The sequence below is a fragment of the Podarcis raffonei genome, chromosome 16 (assembly GCF_027172205.1).
Source record: "Podarcis raffonei isolate rPodRaf1 chromosome 16, rPodRaf1.pri, whole genome shotgun sequence".
NCBI lineage: Eukaryota > Metazoa > Chordata > Lepidosauria > Squamata > Lacertidae > Podarcis > Podarcis raffonei.
In genome coordinates, this window is record NC_070617.1 from 42,155,135 (window position 1) to 42,179,897 (window position 24,763).

General features: G+C 51.1%; 2 protein-coding genes across 8 annotated transcripts; one reads left to right on the forward strand and one right to left on the reverse strand.

The window, feature by feature from the left end:
• Window positions 1–135: 135 nt before the first annotated feature.
• On the reverse strand, window positions 136–4,594 carry SRRD (SRR1 domain containing). Of its 3 annotated transcripts, none has more exons than XM_053368474.1 (7): window positions 4,146–4,594; window positions 3,115–3,150; window positions 2,674–2,945; window positions 2,495–2,593; window positions 2,150–2,301; window positions 1,620–1,665; window positions 136–871 (listed from the first exon to the last, which is right to left on the reverse strand). In XM_053368474.1, exons 1-7 carry the CDS (start codon window positions 4,420–4,422, stop codon window positions 683–685), a joined length of 1,071 nt encoding a protein of 356 aa, XP_053224449.1. In that variant the 5' UTR covers window positions 4,423–4,594; the 3' UTR covers window positions 136–682. The 3 variants fall into 3 exon arrangements, with proteins under 3 accessions (XP_053224449.1, XP_053224451.1, XP_053224450.1); XM_053368476.1 differs by having other exon boundaries at window positions 3,115–3,155; window positions 4,146–4,375; XM_053368475.1 differs by lacking the exon at window positions 3,115–3,150 and having other exon boundaries at window positions 4,146–4,593.
• A 72-nt stretch (window positions 4,595–4,666) lies between these two features.
• Window positions 4,667–24,298, forward strand: HPS4 (HPS4 biogenesis of lysosomal organelles complex 3 subunit 2). 5 transcript variants are annotated; one of them, XM_053368468.1, is made up of 14 exons: window positions 5,068–5,152; window positions 5,330–5,819; window positions 6,866–6,956; window positions 7,254–7,397; window positions 7,957–8,064; window positions 8,653–8,769; window positions 8,877–8,971; window positions 9,797–9,869; window positions 10,907–10,943; window positions 13,064–13,160; window positions 13,843–14,020; window positions 14,907–15,039; window positions 21,240–21,348; window positions 23,067–24,298. In XM_053368468.1, the coding sequence occupies exons 2-14, from the start codon at window positions 5,779–5,781 to the stop codon at window positions 23,236–23,238; spliced, it is 1,395 nt and encodes a 464-aa protein (XP_053224443.1). In that variant the 5' UTR covers window positions 5,068–5,152; window positions 5,330–5,778; the 3' UTR covers window positions 23,239–24,298. The 5 variants fall into 5 exon arrangements, with proteins under 5 accessions (XP_053224446.1, XP_053224444.1, XP_053224445.1 ...); XM_053368471.1 differs by lacking the exon at window positions 5,330–5,819 and having other exon boundaries at window positions 4,667–5,152; XM_053368469.1 differs by having other exon boundaries at window positions 5,042–5,819; window positions 13,843–13,921.
• The last annotated feature ends 465 nt before the right edge of the window (window positions 24,299–24,763 follow it).

Consider the following 24,763-nt stretch of genomic DNA (forward strand, 5'->3'; position numbering starts at 1 on the left):
CAGCTAGAGTGAGACAGTAGTTCCAAGTGTGAGATCACAGCACTGTTGGTGCAGTTTGACCTGGCAGGAGTCAGGGCTTGCTCACAATGTTGAACAGGGGAGGAGGTAACTGGCAATAAGAAATGACCACAAAAGTTCAATGTGTGTTGCTTTTAATTAAAAATTATTAGAAATACAAGGTTTGTGGAGAAATTTGGTTTTCTGAGAAGTTGCTGCCGTAATTGTGAAGCAGCAGCTGGGAGTGTGAATGGCTCTCCCCCTTAATGAGGGAGCCCAGTCCTACTGGGCAGCTTGCCTAGCACCACCAGATCTCTGCCCCTTTTTCCATCCCATGAGGGAACTCTCATAGGAGGTACCAGACCAGAGTTGAACAGAGATGGTGGTGATGCTTGGGTTTGCCCCATTGATCCTCCCAAGCTCTGCCGCTCAGTGAACAAGCGAGAGAGAGACAAGGAGAGCTTTGGCATCTTGTGCATGCTGCGCATGCCTCATTTGTCCCATAGAGATGCCATAGAGCAACACACAAATAGACAGTGTGGCTAGTCATCTGCTTTAGGGTGGGGTGTGTGTGTGACATGAACATGAACTCTTTGCAACACCAGAAGTAACTCAAGCCCCTCTCCAAAGAAGGAAACCCAAACCCAGCCCTGCACCTCCAGTCCATAGCCTCTGGAATTGAATTTCATTTCTTGTTTCTGATGATCTCTGGCTGATCCTCATCTGGGTAAACTGGCTCCTCCTGAAGCTTCCAGATCTCTGGGGGAAGGTCCCTCAGTTTCTCCAGAGGAAAGCAGTGGACAGAGGTGTCGTTAAATATGTCCAAGTATTGAGGGTGAGAAGGAAGGGCTTCTTCATCTGTTGCTATTAAAACCTAGAAATGGTCAAGCACAGCAAAGAGGCAGTTAATGGGGGCGACTTGGCTGCTGAACTGGCCCTTGAGAAAGGAGGAGAGCAACAGGCTCAGATCCACAGCTAGCCACGTGCCACATTTATGAAAGCCCCTGCAGCAGATATTTTGACTCCTCAGAATTCATCCCCTATGGCTGGGGAACCTGTGGTCCTCTGTTGTCATCACCTGACATATCCCTCCAGGATGGAAATTGGAAATCCAGTCTGAGGGGTGACAGGTCCTTAGCTTTTCCATTACCTATCTTAACCACTGATCTCAGTATTTGTGTGGCATGCTTTCAAGTTTTACAGTGCTCAATAAGACTAAAATGGATGTGCAGATTCCAAAGCCAGCTCACATCAAAGGATACCCAAGCAATCCAGCAGGTTCCGTGTCTGCTGGGTGCAGAGCAGCTCCACTCTTGTGTAAGAGCTCTGCTGCGCCCTGACCCACCAGATGCCTGTTTTCCACTGAGTGGGGCTTGATAGAAGGGCAGCCTCAGTCAGCTTGTTTTATGAGGGAGTTAGAGAGTTGCCTTTGAAGCTGGGTGCTCAGCTCTTGGAAGACTTTTATAAGCCCAGCAAAAGCAAAGCTGCTTAGAACACAGCCAAGTGGGAATAAGGGAGAAGAGTTGGTAAGCGTGGATCCCACCCCCCCGTTAGGAGCTGACGCATTAAGGGCTTCTGCTGGATGGTGAACAGTTGCTGTTATTCAAGCAACAAAGCCGTACCTTTGCAATGTAACTGTAGTCCTTTTGGAATATCCTGTTCAGCACCCTAGGAGCAAAGGGCATTAGAAATCATTGGCAGTTGCAACAAAGGCAACACCACGGCCTACTAAGCAGAGGGTGCTGCTAAGCTAAGAACATCCAAAGGGTTTGTGGGTCTGGCCAACAGCTCATCTAATCCAGCATCCTGTTCCCACAGGGACCAGCTACATGTCTGTGGGAAACTTGCAAGCCAGTTGAGCATAAGAGCGCTCTCCCTCTTGTGGGGAGAAGCAGCCCTCCCTCCAACTGCGGAGGCAGAGCAAAGCCTTCCCCATTCTGTGTGTGGTTAAATGCCTTCAGAGACTACCATACTTGCAAAAATTCTTAGGAAATCACTGCAAAAAGGAGTTGAATTTTCAAAACCCAGATTTTTGTGGGAAGACAAGTGGAAAATGCCAATTCTGTTCTTGTATAGACACTGGGCAGCAGCAGCAGCCAAGAGGCCCAGCCCTGCCTGCTCTTGGGCTGGGTGATGCAGAAGGGCTCCCTACCTGTCTTCAATGCCCTTGAAGCTGTTCCCTATGATGACTGTTTTGGAAAGTGCCTCTATAGACCAGTTGCTCCAGAGCAGGTTGTTATAGAGAGCTTTTCCGCAGTGGACCATGTAGAAGATGGTAGGATTGTGGATGCAGCGTTTTCCCTCCTGGATGCAAGGAAGAGGGGTGTTATCCTGCAAGAACTGCAACCAACCCTCACCCCAGAAGAGCTAAAGGAGTTAAACAGCTGTGAACTTTTGGTATCAATCATTTTGAGAAAGGCCACAGTCCTCAGCTGTGTGTTTTGATCCCTGGGCACGTTTCTCCCTGAGTTCGTGCTCCTCTCTTCCTGGAGCTCACCTCATTCTCCAGGAGCACCGTGAGCCCAAGATGGGCAAGGACTTTGATTTCCAGCGTGGAAAAGACAGGGTCAAATATGTAACACAGATCTTCAGGAATCTGCAAGGGGAGAGAAGGAATGTTGCCTGTGTGCTTCTGGCGAGCTTTGCTCCCAAGTCCGCCACAACTGTGACCCTCACCTTCAGCTCCTCAAGCAGCAGCAGGAGGAAGGCCAGCTGGTATCGCGCTTGAACGCAAGAGGAGAAGTTCCCAATGCCATAACACACACACTGCAAGTCCTGGGCTCTGCTGCGGCTGGGCTCCTCCTGCAGCTGGGAGCTGGGCTGAAGAACTGACTCAGCTGGTGGTGTGAGCTGCAGCTTCTCAAAGGCAGAGAGGGCTTTCTCCACGGAAGGTCTGGTTGCCCCCTTCCCTGCTGCTGAGTGTTTGGGGAGGGATTTTAAGATGGTTCCTGAGCAATGAAAGAGGGTGCAATATAGACCAATGCCACTTCAGCCATGACTGCATCTTGCCTCCCCACCACCTTCACCCCTGGATAGATTTGCTTACAAACAGGCACAAATCCAAGGCTGTAGCTACAAAATAAAAATCCAAGGTCTCTCTTGAGATGCAAGACTTACCGAGGCTTGAATCCCAGAATTCTGAGCTCTGCAGTTCTGAACTGTCACAGAAAGGCAGGGAGAAGAGGAAGAAGAAGTTATGTTACAGAAGGTGGGATTTAGGGCTGGAAGGATCTTGTGGGATCAGCAGGCTGGACTAGCTGGACCCTTGGTCTGATCCAGTAAGCCTCTTTATGATGGTTTTGAGGATACTAGCAGAGACTTATCAGGATTTAATCCCAGAACCTGATTTAAATGCAAGTGGATATGTGAAGTAATAAGGGGGCAGCATCCTTGAGCATACACAGAGTTCCCTGTTGGCCAACTGCTGCCAAATTGCCAACCCACACGTAACTTAATATATATATATATTTCTACTGCAAATTAGAACCGTTTACAGACCAGTTCTGCAGCTAGTTTGGACTACAGTTCCCATCAGCTGCAGCTATCACAGCTGCGATGCTGCGGGTGATGGAAAGACAATAATGCTGGCTGAGGATAATGTGAATTGCAGTCCAAAACATCTGAGGGAACCAGCTCCACGAAGACCGACAGACCAAGGCGTCATTTCCAACAGCAGCCAGTCAGATACTTCAAGGAGGCCCCTTCACAGCTATGAGTCTTTGGGAAGCTTAGAAGCAGAGCAGGAATGCGGCCCACTTTCCTTGGGATTTGCCCTGCAGCAGCTGGGCATTCAGAGGTAGTCTGCCCTGCCCAGGGGGAACCTCAGGCCCGCCTTGAAGCTGCATGTGGCCCTCTTGGCAAGCCGGGGCCGCCCCCTCCCCCGCGGGCGAAAATGCCCCGATTGCCCTCCTGCTGGGCTCTCCGACTCTGGCTGGAGTGCCGTCTCGGAAGTCCCAAGTCACGCCCACTGGCCCCGCCCGCTCCTGGCATGTGGCCCCCGAAAGCTCGCCCACGACGCAGCGCGCCCCCCTGCTCCCCCGAGAAGGGTTTCCCCCGGAAGCCTCCCGGCGGCCCGCGCGTGATTTGCCTCCCGCAGCTGCCCCTCGGGGTAGACTGCCCCTGCCCAAGGAGGATCCACCGCCCCTCACCACGCCTCCCGCAGCCGCCGCCTCTGCCTTTCTCCCGCGTCCTCGGGGCTCTCGGCCTCTCCGCCGCCCCGCTCCTCTCTCCGCCGCCGGCGACGACGCCTCCTGCTCCCTCCCGGGGCGTCCCAGCCTTCGCCCGCTCGGCAGCGCTCCATGCAAAGCTAGGGGCGAGCGCGATTCCACCAGGAGAGTCCCTCCGCGGCACCCGTAGAGACCATAGAGGAAAGGCGCGTGGCAGACACACCACTTCCGTCACCCTAACCCACTCGGCAGCCGCCATATGCGGGGCAGTAGCGACGCTACGGCCGTGACTCCGCAACAAACGGTGCACAATATTGGGCTGAGAGGGCTCAGAGTTGGAGCCCGGGCAGAGGCAGCCCTTGGAGTGTCTCCGAGGGCGCTTCTCTTTGGCCCGTTCATTCCCTTTCTCCTCCGATCCGGTTCGATCGCAAACCGGATGTGTTTATTGCGCATTTCGCCCTAGGCGTCACGTGCGAGTCGGGCCGGTCATGTGACCGTTGAGCGCGTGGCGGTGGAACCCGGAAGAGGCCGGGGCCCCTTGGCTGCTTCTCTCTGTCGGTCAGGTTCGGAAAGGGGGCAGGCCTGGCCTCTGAGCATGGACAGAGCGCCTCTTTCCCCGCGGGGTGGGGGGGCTTCTGCGTTCTGCCGCCTCACACGCCGCCCTCTCCTCGCCGGACTTTAGCCCGAGGGGTCGGCCCGGAGAGGGAGCCCAAGAGCAGAGGGGCCTCGCTCTCTCCCCCACGGCCTGGGGAGCCTCGTTCCTGTCCTTTTCCCCACCTCGGGTCAGGCTGCAGAGGCGCCTCGCCGAGAGAGCCCGAGCCCCGGTGGAGAGTTGGGCTCCCTGGGCTCACCAGTGGAATTGGGGCGCGGCCACTACACGCAAGCAGTTTCTTGGCTGGGTTTCTTCTCGTTTCCTTTTCAAAATCTTGCCCTTCCTTCAAGACACAGTGCCGTGTTCAAGGGGCAGGACCTCACAACAAACCTGCGAGGTAGGCTATCCTCGTCGGATCTTTAAGTCACCCTTGCCTAAGTCCTACTCTGACCCCCTTCAGCACTGCACCATCCTGGCTCTCTTGTTAAAATTGGATGCTGGGCACTTATCAGCTGCTGTGGGTCACATGACTTGGGCAGCAGACTTCATACGTTAATCCAGTTCTTAATTTTAGAGTGAAGGAAGCCACGCCTGGAGCAGGAATCACAAGACATCCCCCCCCCCACACACAGAGAGCTTCAAAGAATCTTGGTTTGGAAGCTTCAGCTAAAACGTTCTTCAGTCCCCAAACTGGCATCCAAATGGCTGCTGAGATGCTAAATAAGGTCTCTGTTGTTTCTCTTGTCCTGTCTGACTGAGCATCCATATTTGGTGAATGTGCTTGGCATGAAAATGAGGCTGAGGGGGACCTGTTGGCATCAGTATCTGTAAGAAAGCCCCCCCAGCCACCCATTGGGGGGATTTGGCCATCCCTATTCAGAACCCACTCAGGACCTAAGTATGTGATGGGTTCTTGGAGCAATCAACCACTGTCTGGAATATGAATCTAGTCCTCTTCTACCTTTTTCTGATGAGAAGCTCTTTGTGAAGATAATGAGATGTGGTGAAGAGAATCTGAGTTAAATGGCGGACTGTGTGCAGTCTGATCCAACCTCCAGGGCCTGGTAAGTACCATTACAGCATCCTAGGGGCTGCTTCCTACAATCTTTCTCTTTAAAAAACAAACAAACAAACAAACAATTGAAACTCCAACGTTGAGCAAATGAGAGTGAGAGTTTCAAGAAGGACACAATTCCTGTGTTTCTTTACACAGTGCATACTTAAACTGTGGAGTGTGCTACCACAAGATGTGATGGCCTCCAATACCAAATTCATGGAGGAGAAGGCTATTTGCAGCTACTTGCTGCAGTGATTCTTTGTTATCTCTGACAGCAGAGGGAACATACCCCTGAATACATGTCGGCAGGGAATGGCAGCAGGAGATGACTCTACTGCTCTCCTGTCCTTCTTGTGGGTTTCCCAGGGGCATTTGGCCAGCCACTGTAAGAAACAGGATGCTGGACTGCATGGCTCTTGGGTTATGTTCTTCTTATTTAAATAAGGGTGGGCTGGTTGGTTTCATTTGCTTCGTACTGGGGCAGTGCCCTTCCTTAGTTTCTGTGGCAGCTTCTTTTAGCCTTCTTCAGCCCCTGTGTGTTCCTTTGAGATGCAAGGAGCAGGGAAGTGAAGAGTCTCTGACACACTTGAAACCTTTCTCTTAAGAAGCGTCAAGGTCACCTGGAAAGTCAGTAGCTGTACTTTGAATCTCTTCCCTTCTAAACATGCCTTCAAGAATTACGGAGTACAGTGGTACCTCGGGTTACATATGCTTCTGGTTATGCTTCAGGTTACAGACTCCGCTAACCCAGAAATAGTGCTTCAGGTTAAGAACTTTGCTTCAGGATGAGAACAGAAATTGTGTTCCGGCAGCGCGGCGGCAGCAGGAGGCCCCATTAGCTAAGGTGGTGCTTCAGGTTAAGAACAGTTTCAGGTTAAGAACGGACCTCCGGAACAAATTAAGTACTTAACCCAAGGTACCACTGTATAGCTTCCCCACATCACCATATATGGATCCCCCTTGCCTGGGGAAAAACTGGGTTGCCCTCTGGAGAATATTGACTGCTCCCATGAGGTGATGCATCCTGAACGCCATGGCACTGATGTTTTCCAGGTGGAACTGCTTTTTCCTCTATGATGGCTCAAAGGTGAAGGAAGAAGGAGATCCTACGCAGGCTGGGATCTGCTATTTCAACCCCCGTCAGGTAGGGCTAGCTTATTTCCCCACAAAATCTGCATGCGGAGAATTTTATTTGTTCTCAGTTGGCCCCGTAGCCCTCTCCTCCATCCCTCTGTGCTGGCAAACATTGTACTATTTGCTCCTTGGGGCAGGGACCTAGTAATATCGGGGGTAGAGCTCTGTTCCGATGCAATCTTCTGTCACTCTGTGGTGGTTTTGGCCGTTCATGCTCCAAGCTCGGCAGATCTCCATAGCCTGGGATGTGACAAGGCTAATCCATAGCATAACCATTTTGTGGCTCTTCATTCCTCACATCTCTCAGACTCCTCTGGACCATCAAGAGCTTCTGTGTGGGCAGATAGCTGGCGTGGTTCGCTGCATGGAGGAGATTTCGGGCTCTCCACCTGGCCTCATACGGTTGAGGAAGCTAAAGCTCTCTGTGAAAGTGGATGGAAGCTACATCTGGGTGAGTCAGTGCAAGGCGACACAGGTTGTTGTTGCTCTTCTGGGCACGGGAATAAAGCCCGAGGAAGGAATAAAGCTGGTGTTGGTGAAATCTTCAAAGATGGGTGTGGGTGTGCAGGCAGGCTGCATGATGGCAACCGTTTATATGGGAAGAAGCTGCTAGCCATGCTAGCTGAATGGAACAGAGGCAGCCTACCTTGGAGTGCCAGTTGCCAGGAGCAGACATGGGAGAGGGCACTGGCCTGCCATCCCTGCTTCTGGGCTTCTTGGAGCTTCTGGGATGTAAGCAACATGTTCATCCAGGTGATTCTCCAGCTCTGTTCTTGTGCTCCTCTATATAACATTGGGAGAACTTTGCTCTGACAGCTGAATGGAAGGCCCATGTTCAGAGGCAGCCTTCCTCCTGAGGGCCACTGATTGCCCTCCCACCTTGATTGTGGGCTTCTCAGAGGGATGTTCTTGGCTGTCATGGGGGATCTGAGTGCCCTGATTAGATAGGCCTGGCTTGGCTTGGTTCCATGGGACTCACCAAGAGTCTCCCTCCCTCCTCTCTGCTGCAGGTGCTGGGCTGCACTACTGACCTCCCTGACATCAGCTGCATGCGGTTCCTGGAGCAGCTGATGGGACTCTTCTGCTTCTACAATGGGCCTGTTCGCCAGGCTTACATGGTGATTGCTGGTCCAAGGGGGGGCGGGGCCTTGCTGAGCAGATGCTGCCTTGACTCCTAGCCATTTCCCTCCTGTTTCCTGTTGTGTTCTGACCCTCACATCAGCCTTGAGCCACACCTCTTAGTCTTGCCTTGGCTGACCTTCAGGCTGGCCTGCTCTCTGCAGCCTCCTTGCCCTGCAGATGGGCTTCTGCAGCCTGCTGCACCCTTCCCTCACAGGTGGGCTTCTCTAAGCAAAGGCTTTTGTGTGACTTGAAAGTTATGTGGGTCTCTCAAGGCAATCCAGACCCACCTCTCCTTCCTACCCCCCAAATCCAAGATGCTCAGAGGCTGGCCGTGGGGGGAAAGCCCTTTGCAAGGGCCTGGGCACATTTCCACCTTGACTGCTCCTTTTATTTGTCCTCCAGAACGGAGTCCTGATGTGCAGATCTGCTTCCCGGACTGAAATCTTGAGTCCTCTGGAATCTTAGGGACCTCTTCTCTTCCGTTTTGCTGCCCTGGCTTCTGTTGGACAGTTTCCCAAGCAGCCTGTAACTCGCCCACCAGGGATAAACTCTCCGCTGACATGGCCTCTTGTGTCCTTTCCCAGGAACGTGCCCAGGAGGAGCTGGACCAGGCATGGGATCGCTACGTGGAGCACCTGCAGCAAAACACCACTGACCTACACCGGATCTTCAACTCCCTCTGGGCCTTGGACAAAACCAAAGTAACTCCCTGCAGACCTTGCTGCTTCTTTGGGGCTTCTCCCCTCCCCTCCCCTCCCCACAGGGTGTCAGGAAGCCCTGACAGCCTCCTTTGTGCTCCTCTCTCCAGGTGGAGCCTTTGCTCCTGCTGAAAGCGGCTCTCATCCTGCAGACCTGCCAGCGCACCCTCCATGTCCGGGCGGGATGCATTTCTTACCAGGGGCTGTGAGTATCATGACTTGTTGTGTGGACTCTCCTGCACTCTCCCCATTGGAGAAAGGCTGGTGTAGCTCAGTGCTGGAGCACCTGCTCTGCATGTAGAAGGTCCCCAGTTCAGTCCCTATTGGCATCTCCAAGGTGGGCTGGAAAAGACAGTGCACAGCTGAATGGACTACGGACCTGACTTGCTCCAGGTTAAATGAGCCCTTTCAGAAAGCTGAGGACTGGAAGCTTGGCTTTTAAGAGAAGGACTGTAGCTCAGTGCTGGAGCACCTGCTTTGCATCCCCAATAGCACCTGCTGGGAGAGAGACCCCCCTTGCCTAGAACCCTTGAGAGCCACTGCCAGCCAGTGTAGGCAGTACTGAGGAAGGTGAACACAAATAGTCTGACTTTGTCTAAGGCAGCCTCCTGCACTCCAGAGCAAGTGTGTTTGGTGCACATGTCGTTCAGCCCTGCTACTTGCTCTGTACTGTCCTCACATTTGTCCACAGAGGCCATAATCCACATTTTCACCCTCTATTTCCTATGTCTGCTTCTATAGACTCACCCCTTGGGCCTCCCAGATGGTGAGATTGACAGGGTGACCAAAGGACTTGCCCTGCATGCAGGGATCTGTCTTGTGGCTGGACCCGGGGAAGGATTGGGCCACACAGCGCACTCCGGGTAAATCAAGCCACGACTGTCTGAATGTTTCTGAGCAGCATTTGCAGCTCTCCCTAGGTTACCGTGCTCAGCTGAGAGCCAGGAGGGAACACAGCATCCAACCTCAGGAAACCAGTGGGACATTCGTGTTAATACTTGCCATCTCTCCTTTCCCCATCCCCGCCCAGGGTTGTCAGCACTCAGCTGCCGCCAGACCTCACTGCCCGAGTTCTGCTGCAGGAGGTGGACGTAGCCTCAGAGGTGAGCTTCAGCTCAGCCAAGGGAGGGAGAAGGGTGGTTCGGTGCTGGTGCAGCACCTGAGAAAAACATGTTGCATGGGTTCCTTACTGTACAAGGGTGGAATCTGAAAGCTAATGTTAAAAGTCAGGTTTCTGGTTCTCATGATTGCTGAAGAAAGTCTAAAAAGGCTTCACTAGATCTTTCTAACCTCTCATGGCCACTCCTTACCCACCACCTGCCTCAAATGTCCAGGTTTTCTCTCGAGGCAACCACAGCTCCAAACTCTTCCTGGAAGCAGAAGACACTTTCTAAGTAAAAATCTTACAAAAGGAATTGAGAATAAAACTGCCAGTGTAATGCCATCACCCCAATCTATGGGGCAGCCACATTTGAAGGACTGTGCGGTTTTGATCGCCTCCCCTCAAAAATGATATTGTGGAGTTGGAGGAGGTTCAGAAAAGGGTGGCGAAGGAACCCCCACTGAGGAAAGGTTGCCACGTTTGGGACTTTTTCGTTTAGAGAAAAGGCGAGGAAGAGGTGACCTGACAGAAGTTTATAAAATGATGCCTAGTATGGAGAAAGTGGATGAAGTCAACTCCTCTTTCTCTCATAGCACTAGAACTTGTGGACGTTCAGTGAAGCTGAATGTTGGAAGATACAGGACTGTGGAATTTGCTCCATCAGGAGGCAGGAATGGCCACCAACTGGGATGGCTTTAAAAGAGAATCAGACAAGTTCATGGAGGAGGAGGAAGAGGAGGAGGAAAGGGCTATCAATGGCTCCCAGCCACAGTGCTCAGCCTGCACAGTTGGAGGTGAATTCCATTTGCTGGAAGCCGCAGGAGGGTAGAGTTGCTCTTGTGCTCAGGTCCTTCTTCCTGGTTTGTGGCTTGCCACAGGCATCTGGCTGGCCACTCTGAGAACTAGACGGGCCTCCTTTGGCCTGATCCAGCAGGCTTTTCTTCTGTCCTTATCTCCAGTCTGGAACCCTTGCCGGCATCTGCCTTGGCTGTTTTATTATCAAGCTCACCCAGTGCCACTCTCTACCTTCCCTTTCAGGGCGAGGCGGGAAATGGGGCTGTGCTGCAGACTCAGGGTAAGTGTCGGGAGGGAGGGGAGAGGCGTGCTGGGCTGGCAGAGGAGGAGACTGCCTTGGTGGGTGGGTGGGTCTGCCAGGGACTGCTTGCATGAGAGATGCACGGAGCCCTCTTGCGTCTCTGGGTGCTGGGCCTTCATGCCCTTTCCTCTGCCCTGCCGCCTGTGTAGGAGTGTAGAAGCTGGAGGTACAACACAGCAAGGGGGAAATGGGCCCCACATATGCTCAGAGGCTGAGCTCTGATGCCTACAACCCATTTCTGGCCTACATCCAGAGGGTGCTGAGGTGGGGGGGTTTGGAAAGGGCTGCATCTTTAGGCAGCAGGCATTGCGCCTCCTCCCATCTTGCAGATTCCTTGGCGCTACTCAGAGAGCTTCCCTCATCCCAGTTCTTCCCAGTCCTGGAGACCTTTGCATTCTCACCCCTCCGCTTCCATGGAGCTCTTGACACATGGCTGGCTCCTAGACCTCCATGTTGCTCACCCTCCCCTCTCCCCAGAGTTTGTGGTTCACAAGGCCCTGCCTTGTTCACACAGTCTGGAGGCTGTTTAACGTAGGGTAGTGATCCCAAGAAAGGAATTTCAGGTGAGCTCAACTCCATTCCCTGGCAGGCTGTTTTGCATTATGCGGGTAAATGATCCTATGGAACAGCAAGGAAACATTGCTCTCCAGCCCCTGAGAGAACAGCTTGCTACTCTTTGTGGGATCTTCTTAAAAAAGAAAGCATCTCATCTGCAGGAGCATTGTTGATTGTTCCCCCAGTTGGCAAGGCTCACTGGATCACAACCAGAAACGGATCCTTTAGTGCCATTGGCCCAGACTCTCTGCCACTAGAATTTCAGCAGGCACCTTTGGTGCCACTTTTAAACACCTGCTGAAAACTTTTCTATTCTGGTAAGCTTATGCCAACTATTAACACATATTTCCACAATGGCTACTTGATGTCCATTTTTAACTTTTTGTATGCTTTTACAGTGTTATTTTATGAAATAGTCTATAAATATGTATATAAATAAATACTAATAAAGTGACTCAACAAGATAAAATACCATGCATAAAACAATTAAATTCATAAAATTTAAAACAATAAATGCGAAAATGCATTAAATGTGCACCCAGTAACATATTAATTGGGTTACCATCTACCCAGCTCTGCTAAAAGATGAGCAGTGCCTCACGGGGCGACTGAATTACCGAAGGCCTGCGTAAAAAAAATGGTCTCATCTTAGCCTGGCACCTAAAGCCTGATGGTGATGATGGCGCCAAGCAGGTTTCCCTGGGAAGAGCATTTCATAAATGGGGCCACCACTGAAAAGGCCCTGGTCACCCTTCACTTGCCTGGTGAGGCTTCTCTGATGAAGAGGAGTGCAGGGTCTGGGCTGGTTCATATTGGAGACAGACAAAATGATCACTTTGTAGAACAGAATAACTTTTATTGCAGTAATCTTTGGACCATAGCAGCACAGAGGAATGTGACAAAATTTAAGCCAGAAAACAAAATTTAAATAAACTTATATTGAAAAAGAAAGAAAATAGTGCTCACTACTTAAAATTAGTAATTAGTAAAATTAGTGATTAGGAGTAATAAATTTGAAACAGATTCATAGTAAAGCATAAAATGTATTAAAAACATTTGTCTCATAATACACTTTACTCTTTTAATATGCGTCTCTCATGTTTTCCGCTCTCCAGGGCAGTTTGCGGCAGTGGCGGCTACATGCCTTCCTGCTATGCAGAGCAGCCTTTCCTACCAAGGAGACAACAGTGGCCTGAGCAGGAAACCCAGCTTCCTTTTAGCACCCCAAATTTCATTTTCTTTAAAAGAGGATCAAAATAACAGCCCCTAATATTGTTGTATAACCTGCATTCAAGGATATAATTCCCTAGAACTGCTTTCCCATAAACCCGCCCTCTCTTTTGACCCGCCTTACCATAGAATCTGCCTGATTTCATCATTGAATCCATTTTTTCAGTATGTAATTGTGTGCAAGCCCTTCGATGCTCCAACGTCATGGTTATCAGAAGGTACCCTTTGCACTGGGGCTGCGCTTTATAGGTCCAAACAGTCTACCCAAGACTCGTTCTTCCTTTCCCTAAGAAGCGCTCTGACCCCTTTTGCAGAGCCCCCTTTACCTCCAGGGGTCCGGATCACTCCCGTTTACCTTTTGGATGATGAAGCAGCTGCCCTCCGGGACTTCCCTGTGGAGTGGATGATCAGGTAAGACAGGAGCAGCAGCCCCGCCAAGGGCCTCTCGCCAGCCCTGGCTTTGGTTCCCCCTTTCAGACTCTGCATATGTTCCTCCTTTGCACCCTGGATCTGCTATGTGTGATCTGTCAGACAGGGAAGCCGACAGGGAAGCATTGGTGTTTAACACACTTCCATCTTTTTTTGCAAATCCCCTGAACCCCAACAGTATCCATCACTGGGGCTGTGAGTAAAGGCAGGGTATTTTTTGCAAGTTAAGTTTTCCTTGCTAAACTAGGGCTGCCCTGCAGGTCCTAACTTATTTATTTAAGAAAATGTTTATACTGCTTGATTGTAAGTAAACCTCTAAATAGCACAAAGCAAACACACACATCCTCAGCTCCCTTGGAGGGCTTCCCTATTGAAAAGAGATTCAGAGGAGGAAGACCCTGTCTCTCTGATGAAGCCCTGAGTGGGGCTGTTCCACATCCATTCCTTTACAAAAGGAGCATGTAGGTGACTCTGGAATCACTCTGGAGTCCTTGGATCTGGTGAAGGAGCAGAGGGAGTAGAAGGGGGCTTTCCCTGTCCATAAGTGTGAAGAAGGGCTTCCTTTGGTCTGTCCCCAAATCTTCTGCAAGCCACTTTTACTGGGGGATCCTTAGTTGGAGAATTACAGGAGAGAGAGAAGTCTCCCTCTTTCTCTTTCTCTCAGGTCCCAGGGAGGCCCAGGCAGCTGCAAAGATGGCCTGATTTCTGCTGGAGCAACTGGTGGGTCAGGTGGCACCACTTCGGTAAGGATGGTCTTGTATGTCCACCATGTTCGAGGCTTGGTGCTCTCCCTCCTGGCTGAAGAGCACTTTGCACACACCAAAACCTCTGTTGAGGATGTGGTAAGAGACTCCTTTGTTCATCTTACTGCCAAAGGACCCCCGTCCCCGCCTTGAGTGGCTCGGCCTCTGGGGAGTGGCAGCCTGCACCATGGCCTTCCTGCCAGCAGGGGTCCCTTGTCTCTTGCAGGATCCCTGGGGAGGAAGAGGTGGAGAAGCCAAGGGATTGCAAGTCCCATTTTCCATGGCTCTCTGGCAGGGCTGATGGGAGGAGCCTGCACCAAACTAGTGTGGAGCTGGAGAGGGAGGAAACAGGGGACCTGCCTTGCACCTAGTCAGACCACTGGACCATCTAGCTCAGTATCAACTGCTCTGTCAGCTGCTTGCCAGGATTTCAGGCCAGGACATTCCCAGCCGTGCCCCAGAAGTGCTGCCAGGGATTGACCCTGGGAGCTTTTGCTTGCCAGGGGGATGTTCTGAGCTGCAGTCCTTAGCCAGAGTAGGAGCCTCCCTTCCCCCTGAAATGGCTTTCTTATCGCTGTGCTCAAATGGAAAGAGCATGGTCAGAAGAGGTGCTTTCACTACCCCTGCGATGCTGTAGAGTGGCCAGAAGGGATGGAGCCCAGGGACTTTCTGTCACTGAGCGTTGGCCCCCAGATGCCCAAGTGCAGTCGGGTGCGCTCTGCTCTGGGATTCCCAGGTCAGCCTTCTTAGGAGGGCTCTGCAGGGTCCTGGCAGCCACAAGCTGTGCCTTGATCCCAAGGGTGTGCAGGAGGATGTTTTGGGGAGACGAGGCCAATGGGCACGTGGCTGGGGAACCGTGTGGCCCTGCCACGGCTCAGCAAGCACTGTCCTGTGTGAGCTGGCCCTGGCCTGGTGTGGGACTGTTGTGCGCAGGGCAGGTGCCTTCTTCAGGCATAGTGAGCTAATTTTCTCCCTTGGCCTGCAGTATCACAGCAGCCTGGCCTCCCTGAACGGCCTGGAGGTCCACCTGAAGGAGACCCTCCCAAAGGACAGCCTCTCTGCAGCCAAGGTCACCTACGGCTTTGCGCACTATGACGCCGTGCAGAAGGTTCTGGCCAGTAAGTGCTGAGGGGGCAGGGGGGTCTCAGATCCTGCTCTGTGGGAGTCAACGGCCAGGAGCCGTCGAGCTGCTCTTAGGGACTCTTAGGTCCTTCTTGGCTTCCAGCTATCGTGGCAGTATGGAAGGGACAGGGGCAGCAGACCTCTGAATGCTGGAAGCTGTTATTCAGCCCATTTCTGGTCTACATTGCATCGTGGTCCACCTAGCCCTATGCGGCCTAGGACCCACGTACCTACGGGACCACCTCTCCTAGTATGCCGCGTGGAGGCCCTTAAGGTCCACAAATGACAACATTTTGGAGGTCCAAAAATGGTCTCAACTAGGGCCAGGGCCTTTTCAGTACTGGCCCCGACTTGGTGGAAGGCTCTGTCACAAGAGACTAGGGCCCTGCGGGACTTGACATCTTTCCTCAGGGCCTGCAAGACAGAGCTGTTCCGCTTGGCCTTTGGTGTCAGGGAAGAGTTAGAGTTAGAAGATTCCAGTTTCCCAGAGGGAGAAAGCATTCCCCAAGGGGGGGAGGAGAGCAGTGAATTGAAGAGAAGAGAGCAAGAGGAACAACAGGGAGGGACCGGCTGTTCCCAGGAAAGGCAAGGGTTCAGTTCTAGCTCAGATTCGGAGGAGGGGAGATACAAGCCAGCTCTAGCCAGGAGGTTAGAAAATAGAGCGGGAAAGCGAAGGGAAGGGCGCCTTCGCCATTTTGAGGGTGGCTGGTCATGGAGAAGCAGAGCTCAGAAGGTATCTGAAAGAAGTGACTCTGAGGAATAATATTTAAGAACCGTTTATAAGAAGGTTTTGTTAATACGCAATAAAAAGTTTTATAAAAGATCAAGAAGCATTTGTGTGGTGATCTGAAGAGGACAACGACCAGGCCTGACAGAATACCTTCTTTTCTGCGCCTCTTCACTGTAAGTAAAGAAGGAGAAGCCAAAATGGATGGAGCTGTGGCGCCAGTTGGGCAAGGAGAAACCCCAGCGCTCCAGCTAACATTACAGGACTTATGGCAACAGAACTTACAGTTGAAAAGTCAAGTCGACATACTATCAGCAGCATTGGGAGAACATAGAGCCATGTTGCAAGCGACGCAGGGAGATAGAGTGAGTAAAACATTTACTGTACGTCCACGTAGCTTCAAGGGAGAAACCTGAATACATGGCTTTCAAGACAGAAATTTCTTACATAATTGAGATAAAGGATAAAGAATTTCAATCTGAGCAAGAGAAGGTTGCTTATGTGATTAATTTCTTGGAAGGGAGGGCTAAGGACTGTGTTATACCCCTAATATCTAGGAGGGATGCCGCCCTAGGAAATCTACACATTTTTCTGCAGTATCTAGACACGATTTTCTTAGACCCAGCACATGAAACTACCACAGCTAGGCAGCTGTTGAGAATGAGACAAGGAAAGGACACTGTGGGAGTTTATTGGTCCAACTTTAGTTTGCTGGTGCAGAAATTAAAATGGGATCTGAATTCCCCAACAGTTGCAGCCCTTTTTAGGGAAGGACTGAATAATGAGATTTTAGACCAATTGGCCCAAATGCCAGAACCTAGTTCCTTGGACTCTCTGGTCCGAACGTGCCTGCAATTGAGCCTACGCGTGGAACGCAGGGCTAGTGAAAAGAAGGAACAATGGCGAGCACGGTGGCGGGAAAACAATATTATTGAAAGTACAGAGAGCAGAGCGGGCAACATGACAGGACGAGAGTGGCCAGAGTCCATGGAATTAGGAGCAGCCAGACCCCTCCCAGTGACTACCACTTCCATAGTAAGAGGAAATGCAGGGAGAGGAAGAGACACAAGACGTTGCTTTGTCTGTGGAAAACCAGGGCATCTAGCACGACAATGTCGCAATCGTAAAGGATGGGAGTCTCTATCTGGAGCAGACATGAGAGAAGAAAATTGCTCGAAGGAACTGCATCAGGGAAACGAATGTCCCCGGTTTGGAAATGGGAGCTTGCAGCCGGGTGGAGAAGCAATAGAAGGCTCTCACGCGGAACCACCTATCCCAGGACTAACGGTGAAGGTGCAACTACAACTACCCAATGGACGTAGGGTCCAGGTAGAGGCACTGTTAGACTCAGGAGCGTCAGCAGATTTCATAGACCAGAAATTGGTACAGGAACACAAAATCGCTTTGTTACCTTTGAATTTCCCACTGCGAGTGAAAACAATTGACGGCAGACCGCTACTGTCAGGAGAAGTGACTTACGAGACTCCACCAATGAGAATGGATATGGGTCATCACTCAGAGACCAGGGCATTTCATGTGACCAAACTAGCTGGGCACCCAATGGTGCTGGGCATGAGTTGGCTCAATCGTCACAATCCGGTGATTGCCTGGCATCAAAGGTCTTTGGTTTTTGGTTCAATCTATTGTATGACACATTGTTTGGGGGAAAAGGGAAAAATCTCAGTGGAAGTAATGGGAACAGAGGTGGAAGGGAAGTTGATGGGGAATGAAAGTGAGATTCCGTCACAATATATTGCTTATCGGGATGTTTTTTGTGAAAAAGAAGCGGATAAACTTCCGCCACATAGGCCCTATGATTGCAAGATAGATCTGGTCCCTGGGGCACAGTTGCCACCAAGCAAGATATATGCCATGTCGGAAGTAGAATCTGCAGCATTGAGGGAGTTCCTGCAAAAGAATTTGCAGAGAGGTTTTATTAGAGAGTCCACGGCCTCTGGGGGTGCTCCCGTCTTTTTTGTCAAAAAGAAAGGGGAGGAAGGGGCACCGAGATTAGTATGTGACTTCAGAATCCTTAACAGCCAAATGAAGCCTCGCGTGTGCCCACTGCCACGTATAGATGACCTCTTAGAAAGAGTAAGGTCAGCCAAAGTCTTTACCAAGCTTGATCTACAAGGAGCATATAATCTGATAAGGGTCAGAGAAGGGGATGAGTGGAAAACCAGTTTTTGTACTAAGTATGGTGCATTTGAATTCTTGGTAATGCCTTTTGGCTTACAAAATGGCTCAGGGGTATTTCAAACCTTCATCAATCACGTCTTAGCAGGTATACTGGATCAGTTCTGTGTCTCTTATTTAGATGACCTCTTAATATATGGTGAAAGTATGGAGGAACACGTAAAACATGTCACGCAGGTGTTAGAGAGATTGAGGACCAACAGGTTATATGTGAAGTTAGAGAAGTGTAAGTTCCACACACAAAAGGTAGAGTTCCTGGGATATTGCATTTCCCACAAAGGGGTGCACATGGACCCCAGTAAAGTTCAGGCAGTGGTGGAATGGGAGGCACCTAAAACTAAGAAAGATCTACAGAGGTTTTTAGGATTTGCTAATTTCTATCGTAAATTCATAGGTAATTACTCCAAAATCACAACGCCACTGACTGATTGTCTAAGAGGGAAGGGCCCATTCAGATGGTCTGAGGAAGCACAGAAGGCCTTTGATAAATTAAAGGCGGTGTTTGCTTCAGAAAAATATCTTATGCACCTAGATCCAAGTAAACGTATGAAGGTAGAAACTGATGCCTCTGATAGGGCTATTGGGGCCATTCTGCTGCAACAGGACAAGGAAGGGGACTGGAGACCCTGTGCATTCTACTCTAGAAAATTAAATCAATCAGAACAAAGCTACACCATATTTGATAAGGAACTTTTAGCTGTGCATGCTGCCTTTAAAGTGTGGAGACATTTTTTGGAAGGGGCATCACATCAGGTGGTGGTACAAACAGATCATAAGAATTTAGAGTATTGGAGAACTGCTAGACAGCTAAACCAAAGGCAAATTAGGTGGGCGGAGTTTTTTGCTGGGTTTAATTTTAGGATTGAGTACATACCTGGTCATCAAAACGTTCGTGCAGACGCGCTATCGCGCAAACCTGAGTATATGGAAGGGGAAGCACCTCCCAAGTTGCGAGAAATGCTGAGATCGGATCGGTGGGGGTGTGCAGCCGTAGTAGTGGACGGCAGGGAATTCCAGCAGTTGACAGTAACAGATGAGTTTGCACAAAAGAAAATGGAGGAACTGAGAAAAGGTAGAGGGGAAGAGGAAGGTTTCAAGGAAAAAGGTGGATTGTTGTACAGGAGAGGGATGCTGTATGTACCTGCAGGTGAATTAAGAGGTAAAGTGTTGAGGCAACATCATGATAACCCGACTGCAGGACATTTTGGTAGAGAAAAAACCCTGTATCAGATAACACGGCAGTTCTGGTGGCCAAAGTTGAGGGAGGAGGTAACGCAATATGTAAGAGGTTGTGAAGTATGTCAACGCGCTAAGGCACCTAGAGCAGCTCCCGCAGGTTTGTTGCAACCTATGCCCACGCCGGGAAGGCCTTGGGATGTGGTGTATATGGATTTTATAACAGATCTACCATCATCGCATAGGCAAACAGTGATCTTTGTGGTGGTTGACATGCTAACCAAGATGGCGCATTTCATACCATGTGCCAAAATTCCGACCGCGCAGGAAACTGCAAAGATGTTTTTAGATAATATTTTTAGGTTGCATGGTATGCCATCACAAATCATTTCAGATAGAGGGGCCCAATTTACATCACAATTTTGGAGAAGGTTAATGCAGTTACTAGATGTGGAGCTAAGCCTCACGTCGGCGAGACACCCGCAAACCAATGGGGAAGCTGAAAGAACGAATGCAACACTACAACAATATCTGAGGTGTTATGCTGGTTATCAGCAAAGCAGGTGGTTAGAGAAGTTGAGTCTAGCAGAGTTTGCGTATAATAATGTACTGCATGTGTCTACGGGCAGAGCCCCATTTGTGGCAAACTATGGCTTGCACCCAAGGGCATTCCCAGGTCAAGAGGAGCAGTTAGCAGTACCAGCAGCAGAACAAATGATAGAGGAGTTGAGGTGCATTCATGAGATATTGAAAGAGGATTTGGAAGAAGCTAAAGAGGCTTACAAGAAAGCTGCAGACAGGCACCGGCGAGTTGGGGAAGAAATCCAAGTAGGGAGCTGGGTATGGCTGTCTACCAAGGGACTACCAATACGAGGGAGGTGTAAAAAGCTAGAACCAAGGAGATTGGGACCTTTCCAAGTAAAGGCTCAAATTAACCCAGTTGCTTTCAAGCTTCATTTACCTGAAAATATGAGAATACACCCTGTATTTCATAGATCTTTATTGTCAGTGTTTGTACCAGCGCATAAGTATCAAATTTCAAGGGAACCACCTCCTTTCCTCACCATGATGGGGGAAGAGGAGGCTGAAGTGGAAGAGATATTAGACTCGAGAATAAGTAGGAGGAAATTACAGTATTTGGTTGCATGGAAAGGGTTAGATGAGTCTGAGAACTCATGGGAACCAACAGAAAAAATTAACGTTCCGGAATTGCAGAGAGAATTTCATAGAAAATATCCCCACAAGCCAAAACCCCATAACTGGCATCTTCAAGAAATTTTTGAAGAGACAGATAGCGAGGAAGAAGAGTTCATAGGGTTCGGTCCTTCAGAAACAGAGGAGAGTGAGGAGGAGGAAGGGGGGCTTAGGGGAGGGGGTGATGTCAGGGAAGAGTTAGAGTTAGAAGATTCCAGTTTCCCAGAGGGAGAAAGCATTCCCCAAGGGGGGGAGGAGAGCAGTGAATTGAAGAGAAGAGAGCAAGAGGAACAACAGGGAGGGACCGGCTGTTCCCAGGAAAGGCAAGGGTTCAGTTCTAGCTCAGATTCGGAGGAGGGGAGATACAAGCCAGCTCTAGCCAGGAGGTTAGAAAATAGAGCGGGAAAGCGAAGGGAAGGGCGCCTTCGCCATTTTGAGGGTGGCTGGTCATGGAGAAGCAGAGCTCAGAAGGTATCTGAAAGAAGTGACTCTGAGGAATAATATTTAAGAACCGTTTATAAGAAGGTTTTGTTAATACGCAATAAAAAGTTTTATAAAAGAACAAGAAGCATTTGTGTGGTGATCTGAAGAGGACAACGACCAGGCCTGACATTTGGTTTGGACTCAAGTCTGACGCTTATGTTTCCCTCCCCTTATGGTTTTTATCTATGGGCTACTTTCAAAACGCGGCTGCATTTTAAATTGCATTTTAACCTGTATTTTAAATTGATTCCCAATTATGTTTTTACTGTAATTTTACTGGTGTTAGCCGCCCTGAGCCCGGCTCTGGCCGGGGAGGGCGGGGTATAAATAAAAATTATTATTATTATTGCCGAGGGTTGAATTTCCAGCTCTGCCGTCCTGAGATTCTAACCCCTGGCTCCTCCTTCCTTCATGTTGCAGCCAACTTCCTGCCTGCTAATAGCCCCGCAGACCGTTCCTTCCTGAGGGCAGCCAGCCTGATCCATGCCAATTTCCACCAGCTGCCCACGACTTCAGAAATAATGGTCAGGTAAGGTGGGGAGGCCCCTGTGCGCGTGCAGATGACAGACAGTGCTCCCTTTGAAAAAGCTCCCACCTGGCTTTTCCTCCTGCCTGCGAGCCTCATAAGCACGCAGGGCAGGAATAAGCCCGGGGTGCAGGTGGGCATGCAGAGGGAGCCAGAATGGGATCTGGGCCTCAGAGTAAGGAGCAGCCCTTGGAAGGTTTAGAAGCAGCATCTTTCTCTGGCGGCTGCTCAGGGGCTGTGAGAGCCGCTGGTTGGCTGAGCGCCAGCAGGGCTTATAATTGGCCAGGGAGGAAGGAGGTTTTGCTGTTGGGCCCTGATCACTCAGGCGGAAGCAAGCCGTGACGCTGGCAAGCAGATGGTGGCGTTCCAGCAGGCAGAGCGAGGCAGCTTCCCTCCTGGCTCGAGGGGCCAAGGCTGCATTGGCCGCTTATTTCCATTCCTCATCACCTGCTGCTCTGCACATGTGCTCACCCCCCCTTTCCTCTCAGCTGAAGGCATGATAACAGCACACCAAAGCCACACCCTGGTCTAACTAGGACAAAGACATTTATGCTGAAAGGAAAGACTGCAAGCTTTGAAAGATTAGCCATGCCCATTAACCAGCCGAATCCCTGCTTGTTCGTCACTTGCGTTGACCAAGCAAGTTGCTCGCTTTTTTCAGTTCTCCTTGAGGCTCCAGTTCATTATGTTTGTGTATTTTCAGCAAAAAGTGGGGTTTTCATTTGCTTGTTGAAGAGGACCCCCCTGCCCCTCCTCCTCTTGCATTCAGCACAGCTGTTAATGTGGCCAAGCCATGGCCAGGCTTGCCTCTGCCACTCCCGACACCCTGCGTTGGCTTTCAAGAAGGCCAGCTGAGGCTCTCCTGGAAATCGCCAGAGAAATTCATGAGACTTAGAGGCCTTTTGCCTTCCGGCTGTTGTGGGGCTCCCCCTGACCATTGGCCATGCTGGCATCCCCTGCAGAACACCAGGTTGGGAAAGGCTGATGCCGGCTGCCTGTCCTTGGATTGAGCTTCCACCTTGCAGGGGGGATCCCTAGAAAACCGCCATTTACTGAGCAGTCTCCATATGCAGGCGCATGTCTATCTCTGCAGAGTTACTTCACACAATCTGCATAAAAGTGCTTCTATGGGGATCCCAAGTGAAGCAGACAAGGTGTAACTTCCTTGCCTGAAAGAATGCTGACCAAAAAACAGCTGTTCTCTTTTGTGTTTCCCCTGAAAATCTGCTTATAATTGAATAGTGTCCTTTAAGTGTGTTCCAGAAAATAGAGATGACCTTGTTGGCTTCCAGTTTCCTCCTTGCCTTTTCTCTACACCAGATGTGATCTCATGAACCTACATCTCCTCTCTCTTCCCACCACCTGTAAACTAGCAGATTTGGGCTTTCCTCACAGAGAAGTTTCTCTCGTGGAGGGAAGGGCAGCCTATGGCTCCTCGCCACTGTGGCTCTGCTCTGCCTCCCAGTTGGAAGGAGGAATGCTTCTGCCTCCCAGTTGCTGGGGAAGAGGGCTCTGGGCTTGAATCCTTGTTGCAAGAAAGAGGCATCTGGCTGGCTGCTATGGGGATGCTGGGCTGGGGGGGCGGGCATTGGCCTGATCCAGCAGGCTCTTCTCTAGACTTGATCCCTGTTCGCAGCAGCAGAAGCACCGGCACGGGGTCAAGCTTGCGTCTCTCCTGCCTTCTGGTCACACCTGTGAAACATGGCTTTCTCACCCCACAGGAACGCCTCTACTGCTGTGTACGCGTGTCGGAGTGCTGTCCAGGAGACCTACTTCCAGCAGGTGGCCTCCCCTCTGCGCAACTCAGGAATGCCCAACCCTCACGACAGCGCCTTTGGCCTGGCCAGCAAGGCGAAGCAGAAGCTGCTCAAGCACGGAGTGAACCTTCTCTAAGACCCAGGAGGCTCCTCCTTGCATGGGCTGCGATCCTCCGGGACTTCTTACAGTGTTACCAGAGTCTTTGTTGTTTCGGTTCCATGAAATGGGTTGAGGGCTGTCAGGACTTCAGAGCCCCACCGTATGGCTGGAAGAAGCCCCCCCTTGGCTCAGTTCCAGCTGGGAGAGCACATGGATGCCCACCCCCAGCTAACCACTCCAAGGGGCAAGATAATAGCTCCCCTGCTTCCCCGGAGAGCTCCTCTGAGGGAAGACGTCCCTCCCAAAAGCGCATCATTGGACACTCGTCTATGGACTTTTGCCTGCCTTTGGAGAGCTAGCTTCCCTAGAAAGATCTTTTGCTCCTTGCCCTGCTCATTTTTCCTGTGGAGCTTAGTGGGGTGTAGCTTCAAAACCCTTTTTATTGGAGGGCTTTTTCTAAACCAGGCCACCATCCCCTCTCCAAATTTGATGCCCTCCAGATGTTTCTGTCTTTGCTTTCTATTGAATGCTGTTTGATGCTTTAGATGAGCTCTGAAACCGTGGGGGGAGGCCTGGAGCTTCTCCCCCGGCAACTGACCAGACATTTTTGTTGCTCTGCAGCTAAGCCTCCTGCCATGTGCACCCCCCCACCTGCCGGATGCTCAGTGGCTGCCTTTCAGCCTCCTCCCTGGGGCCTGCCTGGCTCTTGCGCACGGGCACATCGACTCCTCCGCCAAAGATGGCCTGCTGCCAATGGCCGCGCACACTCCCCTCGTGATGCTGGCCCACCCTCGTCAGGCTGACAGGGCTTGAGGAGACAGGGACATGGTGCTGATGGGGACCGGCGGGCCCATGCATTCCTCTCCCCCTGCCTTCTGAGGTGGTGGCACCTTTGTACTCCTTCAGGGCAAGTGGGAACAGGTGCACAGCTCTCAGCCAGTTCCGCTTTGCATCAAGTGCCTGGATTGTGTCGCAGATGTTTGTGAAGGAAAAGCGACTGGCTGCCTTCCTTGAGGGGGCGTGTTGAGAAGGTCGGAGCTCCTACCCTCTGCTCTGTAAGTCCCCCAGCACAGCAATAAAGTTGCCGCCCAGAAAAGCCCCTCTTGTTCCTGCCCCACTGGCACCCCAGCCCCCCTCGCCTGCCAGAAGGCGAGTTGCGAGAGCGCAGGCCCTGGGAAGGCAGCAGGGCTGTGGGTGGCTTGGTCTTGCGCCAGGAAGGGGTGTTTGCAAGAGCAACAAAGGCAGGGAACCAAAACAGCTTCTGCGCTGCTGCCTGCAGAGAAGGGCCACTTGCTGCCATCTGTGAGTGCCGTATGCTGGCAGCGGGTGGGGAAGGCTGCCCACACACACCGAGAGAGAGAGACTGGAAGGAGCACTTTGCAGAGGGAGCCTTGGGTCATGCTCCACCCTGGACCCACATGTTCACCCTACGCTTGCTCAAATGCACCACTTCTGAGACTGAATTCACAGTCCTGCCCTCCCCCCTGACAGTAAGTTCTTATGGGGGTAAAGCGTTGGAAGGAATCCCAAGGGCCTGCAATGCAAGAACCCAGCTATTAGC